This window comes from Aplysia californica, unplaced genomic scaffold, assembly GCF_000002075.1.
Source record: "Aplysia californica isolate F4 #8 unplaced genomic scaffold, AplCal3.0 scaffold00487, whole genome shotgun sequence".
NCBI classification, from domain to species: Eukaryota; Metazoa; Mollusca; class Gastropoda; order Aplysiida; family Aplysiidae; genus Aplysia; species Aplysia californica.
Genome location: NW_004797757.1, coordinates 186,811 through 198,267, shown reverse-complemented (window position 1 = coordinate 198,267; position 11,457 = coordinate 186,811). Strand labels below are relative to the sequence as shown.

The 11,457-nt window shown below is 42.9% G+C and overlaps 1 protein-coding gene across 1 annotated transcript in view; it reads right to left on the bottom strand.

The window, feature by feature from the left end:
• LOC101857972 (focadhesin) overlaps positions 1–11,457 on the bottom strand; it is a gene marked incomplete at its 5' end in the record, with an annotated part of 114,263 nt that overhangs the window by 22,013 nt on the left and 80,793 nt on the right. The window contains 2 exon segments of the mRNA XM_035971712.1: positions 190–447; positions 1,950–2,175. Coding sequence (XP_035827605.1) covers positions 190–447; positions 1,950–2,175 — 484 coding nt within the window.

Genomic DNA, 11,457 nt, shown 5'->3' with positions numbered 1-11,457 from the left:
CCCCCAAGAAAAAAACAAACAAACCAAACAACAACAAAAACAACAAAAAAACAACAACAAACAAACAACAAAACAACAACAAAAAGACCCAAACAACCAACCAACCAAACAAAAAAAACAACAACATGAAAAAAAACAACAACGACAACAAAACCCAACACAACAGCCAAAAAACCTCCCACATCATACCTTTGTCCCAGTCATCTCGGCAAAGTGCTCCTCGAACAGCCTGCCCAGCATCACGCCCAGCGCCAGCCCGTTACAGAAGGCGGACATGGGCGACTCCAGCGGGGCAGCCCCCAGAGGCAGGTCACGAGAGAGGCGGCCAAGAAGCTCGGGGATCCGATCGGCGTCCGTGGCGATGAACACGGGGACAAGCTGGCCGGCGGCAACACGGGCCATGGCGCTACACAGGGAGCTGGCCGGGGAGCGGTCCAAGGAAGAGTGCTGCGGATGAGATGGGATGAGATGGGCATGAGATGAGATGAAATGAGATGTGTATGAGATGAGGTGAGCATCAGATGAGATGAGACGAGGTGAGCATCAGATGAGATGAGACGAGGATGAGATGAGGTGAGAAAAGATGAGCATGAGATGAGATGAGCATGAGATGAGATAAGATGAGAATGACATGAGCATGAGATGAGATGGGCATCAGATGAGATGAGACGAGTATGAGATGACATGAGATGAGGTAAGCATGAGATGAGATGAGAATTAGATGAGCATGAGATGAAATGAGGTGAGCATCAGATGAGACGAGAAGAAATGTGAAGAGATGCGATGAGATGAGACGAAACGAGATGAGATGCGATGCGATGAGATGAGATGAGATACGATGGACATGAGATGAGCAAGAGATGAGATGAACATGAGATGAGATGGGCATGAAATGAGATGAGATGCGATGGGATGAGATGTACAAGATTTCGTGGAACTGATGTCCCCGACGTAAACGAACGGGGGCTGCGTGTGTCCACCCAAAGACACTGAACCTCGAGGGCAGTTCAACAGAAGAGTGAGTACTTTTCGAGACTCATATGGAGGCATATGGGCAGTCTAAAGAGGAAATCTACAAGCTTGCACAAAAATAAGGAGTCTGGGAGGTGTTATATATTACAAAAGCTCGTGGGGAGTGGGGTGGGGGTTCAGATTATTCATGTAAATGGGAGCACGCCGGCCATGCCTATGGGTGTGGAAGGCACCCATGTCTGACACGTGTGACGTCACTTCCGCGAGCTCAAGTATTACATATAACCTCTTTGGGACACATTTTATTGACCCTTCATTGGGAAATATTATCAATGTGCTTTCATAAGCTTCTGCGACAAAAATATACACTCATATCATTCATCATAACCAATGCCTTTCACCCCTGGCAGGGTATAGGCCGCATACAAGCTCCTTCCATATGTATGTCCTGGGCCACCCTTCCAAGCTCGTACATAGCATTATACAAACACATTTATGGTAAGAAAATAACAGTATGCTCTCGCCAGTCTCAGTAGCACAAACTGTCGATAGGGGCGTAAAATAAATTACATTAATTGTTTTGGTCTTGTGTAGTCTCTCGTGTTGCGTATGTGTGTCAAGTACGAGGAACAGTTATAACTACGAGCGTATAACTAACGCTTGCTCGCGCGCAGTAACATTTTATAGCGTGAAACATTCTTTCTTTTTCCTACTTGGTCGCTTTTAAGCACAAGGGGGCTATCCCGAAAAAGGCTGTTTTGACAAAATTGAAGGTACAATTTTTGCCCCTAGTTCAGTTTCTTTAAAAGACAAGGAGAGTTTTCTCTTTAACTAAATAAATATACACACCAATGAAATCAAACTTCTCCTATAGGTAGGGTAAAGCCCACTTTTGGTGTAGGTCAAGATTTCTGGAAACCCTAGAAATCTGGGTTAGCCCGCTTGTCCTAAAAAGCGACCACTTAAGTTGCACCTACCTGCTGGCAGAGCCCCAGCAACCCTTCTTTGGGCTTGTGGTTGATGTCCATGAGGGAGAGGATCGTATCGGTAGTGGCCACTGTCCAGCGCGAGTGACCCATGTGTTCCGAGCTACTGTTGGCCGCTTGCAGGCTGTCGCCGTCAAGGTCTCGAGAGAATTTGTGCAGTAAGAGCGAAAGACTTGAAAGGGAGAGCACACAGTTCGCCTGGGCGGCCGGGGAACCCCTGAGGGTGACAGAAATTACAAGGTTAAAGTTGCAGAAAAGTAAAGCCCCCCCCCCCCCCCATTGGACACACACTGAGGAAGCAAGTCCACAGCTTGACAAGACAAAGCTTAAGATGGCCACCACCACCCCCCCCCTCCGTGGAGTAGAAAGAGAGGAAGGAGGCCGAGATTCACATGGGGACGAGATCTATAGGCTAAGGGCAGATCTCAGGCATACGGGGCACTTCTGGCTGGAGGTGGAGAAGATCGAACATTTAAGACAAAAGAAAAAAAATACAGATGTTACAAAACATTTCAAACCTTAAATTTCTAAACAACAAATCAGGGTTAAGAGCTGGTAGATATCAACTGTTTTGCTTCTATTCCAATTGTCATTATTTAATATGACCTTTCGCTCAACGATCAACCCGTTCGTGTTATACCGATACGTTATAATATATCTATCTACCTTTCTATTTACCTAACTATATTATATAAATCTATGATCTATACCATCCATTCATCCATCCATCCACCCATCCCTCCGTCCACCCATCCATTCATCTATCTATCTATCTATCTACCTATCTATCTATCTATCTATCTATCTATCTATCTATCTATCTATCTATCTATCTATCTGTCTCTCTATCTATCTATCTATCTATCCATTTATATATCTTTCTAGCATCTATAATGAATATGCAACGACTGATGTGCTGTAAAGACAATTCATTTAATAACAAGATATGGTAATTAATCCCAGCTTTGGACCACCATTGAAAACTATGTTTTGACTCAAACATATTGACACAACAACACACAAACACACGTGCTTGCGCTTCAAAGTAAACAGAACAAAATGAGCAAGTAAACAAACGAAACAACAATGTTTGGTAAAGAGAAATCATTTCTTCTCAATCAAGAATTTCAAAATAGCTGTAACGCTTCACGTGAAAACAAGAAAATGATTCTGTGGTTATTAGTATGAACCCAAGGCCTGCATACAGTAATTTATTGTTCATAATAAGACATTGAAGCGACCCTGCTTTAAGACTATAATGAAGGTGTCAATGTCGCATAAAAACAACTTACGATGTCGCATGTATCATGAAGAATTAATGCAACAACATTTTGTTTTTCTTTGTCTCGCTATCGTTTGGATTTCAATTCGTTTAATTGCCTCAGAATGCGATTTTTTTATACACGTGTTTAGAATTTGAGCGTATGATTCACTTCCTTGAAGACTGTTGGAACCGAAAAACATTAAATACAGCGATTTTTCTGCTTTCAAAAGCTGACACCTCTGTCTGAAAGTGATGGATGGCGAGCGTTAGGAATGCTCTAGGCTGGGAGTACACAGCCAGATGTGGCTCAAAGGCTCAACGTCTACAGAAACATCATGATGTTTGTGGGTATGTGTCTGGGCATCTGGAACGACACATGATCGACCTAGAAGTGGCAAGGCTCGGACCACAACGTAGAGATAAGACCGACACATTCACAGCCTTCATCTCAAGAACATAACGCGTCTTGTATCACTGACAAACACGTGATATCCCAAGTTTAAGACTAATCTCAGAGAGAACTGTGAGGAATCGTCCCTGGGAGATAAACTTGAGACCCTACAGACCAGCTTCCAGGTCTATATTCCAGCCACATAATTGCAGGGCTTGACAGAACAACTCTATACCAATGGCATTGCTGTATGAACTGGCCAGCTGTATCACCAGATCATTCCTCTAATGGACATCTGTGGGATGGGATGGGAAAACGGCTACCACAACGATCAAACCAGCCCCTGACGTTAGATGAACTTGAGCAATCGCTAGAAAGAATCCCCAAGCAGTTCATCCAACAATTTATCTTTTCCTTGCAACGACGGTATTAATCGGCGGGTGCCACAAGCGGTACTGATTTTCTGAATTTGGAAAAATGGGGTGCTCAACCTATAATGAATATTTCATGTAAAAATGAATGTTTCAATTAAAATTCAATATCCTCATGACTTCTCCTTTGACGTGTGTATCGTTTAGAAAAGAAACAACTTCTCAAAGGAAAATTAGTTTGTAAGTACAATATTTGATTTTTAATCATACTTTCTGTTGTCCGTGAGTATAAATATATACTCAAACGAAACCAAACCAAACAAATGTCAAATGTATAAAAGAACAAAAGAACAAAAAGTGAGAAAACGAAAAAAAAAAGTCAGGATTAGATGAAGATATCGCTCACCATATTTGCAAAGACCCTCTGCGCCTTATTTGGAGGCCAAAAAAAATAAAATTAGTTTCCAACACAATTATCAGTGCAGAAGTAGTTTCTTAAGTGAAAATGGCAACGGTGTTGCTGAACTCTAGACGTAAACCATACATTTTAATATGCACCAGGAGAAACCAGCTGAAACAATAATAGTATTTATAATGTTTACCTCTTAAGCTTACGACAGCTATAATTGCTTGTACTTTTAACTTTCCTTATGTCCCCATTTTCTAATACACTATTGCGGCTCTTGTTCTCCATTATTTAGCTTGTCGATTTAGTTTGTTTGGATGTGGAGGGACAAATACCCCAAGATGAATCAAATTCTCACATAGATAAAGGAAGTATCTCAGTTACTTGCTCTCTCTTTCCCTTTCTCTCCCTGCTCTCTCTCTCTCTCTTCCCCTGGGCGCGTGTGAGTATGCGTGTGAGTGTGTGTGTGTGTGTGGGGGGGGGGGGGGGGGGGGCGAGTGTGTGCGTGTGTATGCGATTCATTGTATAGGCCTAACATAACTTTCAATAACATCAACGAAATAACGCCCATCTCCGATAAAGTACACCGCTAAAAGGTATACAAATTCCATCCCCTCCCCGCAAAAAAAAGTTCAGAATGCCTGGTAGGTATTTCGAACCAGGGTCATCTGTCCCATAGTCATGCATGAGACAGACTGAGATAACGGTGAGCTCGTGGGCGCGCGCGTGTGTGTGTATGTGTGTGTGTGTATGTGCGTGTGTGTGTGTGTGTGTGTGTGTGTGTGTTGTTTGTTTGTTGTTTGTTTAGTATAGGGTTTTACGGCGTTCGCAACTGCATAAGGTCATATGAGCGCGCGGGACACACCTAATACTTTTTAGTTGGTAGAAAATTTTGAATTTTGCCCGGGTGGCGGCCGAAGCCTACTCTTATCGATTTTAGACCACCAAGGGATCTTTAACGTGCGCAACTTGCACACGGGCCCTCCGAGATTTTTCGCCCTTGTCCGAGAAGGCTAGGTGTAGATCTTTCCTACCAGAAGATCAGGGGTGTGGCAGAAAGACAGCAGTTAGGAGGAGCCAAGGAGTAGCAGTAGAAAGGCTGCAGAAAGAGTCAGGAGCCCAGAGGAGGTGGCAAAGGAGGTGAGGGGGTGGGGACAGAAAGTGGAAATGAAAGCAGACAACAGAACATTATTAGAGATCAGGAAAGGATGTGAAAGGAGACAATTTTAGAGAAGAAAATTTTTTGGTCGCTACCCGGAATCGAACCCGGGACCTTTGAATGAGAGGCCAACACCTTACCTCTAGGCCACGAGAGCCCCCTGTGTGTGTGTGTGTGTGTACATTGAATATACAATAGAGTAAGGAAGAAGAGTTTTGAGTAATTTTCGGTCAATAAACGTTTTTAAAAAAACTTTTCAAAACTTTAATAAATCAAACAAACAAAACAAAGAACCAAGAACCAAGAACCAAGAACCAAACAAACTAAACAAACAAAATTTTTTGCCCCGAAGGCGTCTTCAGGAGCAACTGACATAAGTCTAAAGGGCCTCACACACACACTGACACCCACACCCACACCCACACCCACACACACACAGACATATATATATATATATTATATACACACACATATATATAAATGTAAAATAGCCAAGTTGACACCAGCGTCTACCATTCTCATGTTTCAAACTAAACAATCTGTTTACTGAGATATCACTCTTGCTGTCTCAAGCTGACACGAAAAAACTACCCACTGTCATGGCATATTCAGTTAAGTACATTGGAAAATAATCACCTTTCTCCCAAAGGGATCATGCAACTGAACGATGGCACGTCACAGGGAGGAAAATTTGTATTTCTTTACAACTTAATAGTGATGTAAACCGTCGACCAATTCAAAGAAAATCGGACTTGAAGCTATTTTCTACGAACGAAATGAATGTTGAGTGAGAGCGCAAACGCGAAAACGCTTGATTTTATGGATTTTATGTTAATGTCAGTTCCCCTGGTTTCATTCGATTGGATTTGTGCACACTGGCACACTGATATCATTACATTAATTGGTTATAACCATGTACCCTCTTCCCCTCGAATCCGATTCCTTCGAGAAATCCACGCCTATAGATTTCGATGCTCTATTGAAAAAAAAATGTTGGTTTATTTTTTTAGCAAAGGTTTTACGGTACTTGTAACACAACTAGGCCAAATACGAGCCAACGCGATTACAGGTGTTATAAGAGAGTAGCAAACACAAAAGAATGAAGGAAGGGAGACAACGACAATAAACATTTAATAGGAAAAAAGGAGCAAACCACACCAGAGAATCTGCCAATCTCCCACTCGAAAATAGTTTCTAATAGCAAGTCTGAGAGGTTTGCTTGTACGACACAGTGACTTTCCCTTATGTAAAATATGTGGTGTATGCTACAGGACAAAAATGTGGTAAGGTTACCGGACTCGTAATCGTGAGGTTACACGAATTTTTCTCACTTCACCCAGGTGGGAATGGGTACCCAGCCATAGAACTTTGTAATTCTAGGGAAGCGAGTTGCTGAGCATTTGGAGTTGTTGGTAGATCTACTTCTTTACAAAGATACTTTGCACTTTATGGTGGTGGGGGTCGCCTGGGGTCATAGGTAGGTTTACAATTAGCGAGAAACTGGCTACAAAAGTTTGGTGATATCCAAAGTTTAAGGCCGGTCCCAGACTGGCTCTGTAGGGCTGACCTGTAGATGGCCTGGCTCGCACCGTGCAAATGAATGTAAGCATTATCGTGTGCTAAAGCAGCGTATCTGTGTCGTCTGTTTTTTGTTAGCAGAGCTGCGCGATGCGTCAAATGTGTTATTCAACAGTGTTGTGAAAATGGCGGACATGTGTCGCTTGCTTCGTGTTTATTTTCGACTGAAACTCTTCACAGATCATCAAAATCAAAAAGAAGTAAGTATTATTGGGTGCTTTACTATTAAATATTGATGCAAGCATCATCACTTGGCCACAAAATCACCAAGAAAGGCACTTTATCACACTTTGAAACTTCGAATCGAGAGCTTGACCTAGTTTCGACTGTTGTCGTACGCCTAGGTATTTAGATCTAGCCTTGCATTACCAATGTAAACTATCACCGCAGCGCTTTTCCCTTTCGTCAACCCGCAGCCACCTCCCGAATCGTCAGCCACTCCCAACCTTTGACACGGGTCAAACTTCCATCTATTTATAGGTAGTTACCGGAACATGTATAGAGGTGAAGTGATGTGCCGTGATAGTCGCGATATATTATTTAATGAGATTGTTTTGGTCTCTCTTTATACGGGGTGCCCACTACGGACGGGATCGGCCGATCGAGGGCGATCGCCCGACTCGATCGCCTGAAACTGAAAACAAACACGTTTGTTTTTGAGGCGATCGAGTCGGGCGATCGGGTTGATCGGCCGATCCCATCCCTCATCACCACGAGAATTTCTTGAAGTTTTTCCCTGGACTCTGCCTTTACTAAAATCTCGAATCTAGATCTAGAGTTGTAATCTAGTGGCAGGTTGCAGATTTCTGTTATCCAGTACATTCAAGAGATTAAATAAATTGGACTAGATCTAGACTCTAGACTCTAGTAATAGACTCTTCTACTTCTACTTTTAAACCTTCGAGATCACAATAAAGGCCAAGCCTAGGCTTGTAATGATTCGTTTTGTTAAAAGTGTTGTTTAACACAAAGTCTAAGAAGTTAGCAAACCTAACATTTTTTTCTAACGAAATGAAGCTTAAATTGACTTTTATATTGTTAATAAAAGATCAAGTTTAATCACCTAGATATCTAATCATTTAAGTAAGGAAGTGGCTATCCTCACTCGGGGTGAGAATAAAAACCCTACGATTGACCTCTCACCCCGGATGAGACTTGCCAGCGTTGGCTATTCTCACCCAGTGGGAAACAAGACCTGTTTTTCCTAATTTCGAAATACTTTCTATCGGTGTGGATGATCAAATTAACAAAAGCAAAGAAAAAAATGACGTTATGGCACAAAACTAAGCTAATTTGATCGTCTACAAAGATGCTATGGCTCTTTCACTTTTCGAATCGAGCCGAACTACGCGGGTCGCCATTTTGTTTTGCCCGAAAGTTCTCGCAAGATCTACTCCTCCCCCTTCTCTCTCTCTCTCTCTCTCTGTCGGCAATTTATTTAATCTGCAACCTCTAACTAGATTACAACTAGATCTAGATTCGAGACTTTAGTAAAGGCAGAGTCCAGGGAAAAACATCAATTAAATTCGTGTGGTGCAGATGAGTAAAGAGAGACCAAAACAATCTCTCTATTCCGACTATCATTGCTAATCACTTCGTCTAATACATGTTCCGGTAATTCAACTACCTATAAATAGATGGAAGTTTGACCCGTGTCAAAGGTTGGGGGGTGGCTGACGATTCGGGATGTGGCTGCGGGTTGACGAAAGGGAAAAGAGCATCGCCGCACGCAGCTGCAAGTGTCTTTGTGTGTGTGCGCGCGCGCGTGTGTGTGTGTGTGTGTGTGTGTGTGTGTGTGTGTGTGTGTGTGTGTGTGTGTGTGTGTGTGAGGGGTGGGGGTTGCACTTGGCACATGACGTAAAGAAGAGTTGTCCGGTCTTGGTATAATTGGTCTTGGATTACACAGTACCTAAATATAGCAAGGCAGTTCCGTCAGTTGCACACCTACACACGTCAACACACCCTGCGGCTGTGCCGGCTCGCGCTCGCTGAGACACAGGCGCCAACCCACAGTGCGGCTGTGCTGACACGCACACGGCGTGCGCCAGGCCACCTACAGGTCAGCCCTACAGAGCCAGTCTGGGACCGGCCTAAGTGTCCCAGGAAACTGCATAGACAGCGATAGATCTTGTCAGTCTGTTAGTATATTACCGCCTATAAAATGGCAGCTTGCATTGTATGCTTCTCAGGAAGTTGAGACTGATTCCGAATAATTTCAGGTCTGCTGGGGCAATAATATAGATTGTAGACCAAAGTGCAGAGAGTTTGCCATTGAGAGTAGGAATTTGCACGAAACAAAAGCGATCTATTATTATTATACTAAACATAACTCGTTCTGCGTAACCTCTCCGTGAGCAAGATTGTCAGACAGAGTACACTGCCCTACCCTATTCGTCAGCCAGTCACAATGTCGTGCGAACTCGTCGTTGGTCTTTCCCTTATCCTATTTATTTATCCCATAAATCGAGGGAGGACAAATCAGAAATGTTACACAAGTAGGCCGCATTCTACGAATGATGTACAACATGGCCTATTTCCGAAACGACTTTTCACATTTTTCCTCACGAAGTAAATGTCATGTATTTTTACCTTAAAAATAATAATATGATGTCGACAGCACGAACCAAAGCTTTGTTCTGCCTACAACCCAACACAGTGCCTCTCACAGTCCCCACTTCTCACCACCAATATCCAGTTCGATCAAGCAATTTCCCGGCTGTCAGCTGTATTGGCGAAATGTAACTGTTTTGTTTGTTTGAGCAAGAGTTTTACCGCATTTGCAACACAATTAGATCACATAAATGCCAAAGATTAGAGGTGCCACAAGGGTTTTTAAAAAAGAAAGCAAAAATAACAACAAAAACAACAACAACAACAACAACAACAAACAAACCACCAAAAAAAAAAAAAAAAAAGAAAAGAAGGAGAGATACGATCGATGTTTGATGGGAAAGAAGGAGGAGGCAAACCACACCAGAACACCCGCCAACTACCCACAAACGCGACTGTCATCAAGCGGACCCATTGCAAACAATGCTAAAAGCGACAAGACAACGACGACAACAAAGACAATAACAACATCAAACACCATCACCCAAGAGAAGAGTTCGACAGTCAAGAGATAGGATTACGATGCCTGCAGCAACGTCTCGGAAGTGTGGAGATAGAAATTATGACACGACACGGTGGAATCAGGCGCCCGTCAGTTCTATTATTATTATTTTTTTTTATAGTAGAGGGCATTACGGCGCTCGCAACTGCATAAGGTCATATGAGCGCCAAGGGGTGGGTGGCAACAGAGAAGTCTTTACAGGGAATCAGACTTGGACTGCTCACCTCTTTAGCTTCAACAGCACCAGGTCTGCTTCGACTATCAAGTCACCCCCAGCAAAATAGTAGGTCACTAGAGAGTGACAAACATACAAAAGAAGTAGAGGAAAACGACAATAGTAAGGATCAGGAAAGAAAAAGCAGCAGTTCCCTGTTGTAGATCAGGCACAGTTATTAGCGTGACATGATGAATCAGCCCATTTACAATTCTACTATGCCTGAACGAGAAATATCGCCCCTTTGGGAATGGCCTAAAGATACTACAGTCAGTGGCACTGCCCCGGGGGGTGCCCGTCAGTTCGCTACCTCAGAATTTGACAATGACAATGACAATGTCTATTCATCTCGCAGGGAGAAATTTGTCTTGGTCCTTAACAATGGCAGTAGACGTTACAAAGGTTAGGTGCACTCACGCATACGCACAACAAGACAGGACATTGGTAAATACATGTCTCACGTGCTGGGACAACCCGCTCCGTAGGCTAACTCCTTACAAAGACATTTTGAACTTTACGGTGGTGGGGGTCGCCTGATGTCAGAGGTAGCTTTACAATTAGCGAGAAACTGGCCACAAACGTTTGGTGACATTCAAAGTTTAAGTGTCCTTGCAAACTGCATAATATTTACATCGTTTTCTGCCTTTGATCAACGTGTATTTTTAAATGGACGTAAAATGTGTTCAAACCACCTCCACCCACCCCCATAAAAAAGAAGAAAAAAATCGTTAAAAGATTGCCCAAAGGAGGGAACTATTAATTTCTTTGATTTCATTATTTTGACGAGCAGCTGATTCCACCACGATGCCTCACAAGTTATACGGGCTATCACAGCAGTGTTTCTGAGCAGCACAGGTTTTATAATGTGTTGTCTTTGCAAAATTATAATGTCGCTTTTCGACAAACGATGTAAATCAGTCGAAAGTTGAGAGATTGGAAAAGGGCGTCGGTAGCCTGACAAAGAGAGCTAAATGGAAGGAGAGAGCGGATAATAATAATAATTT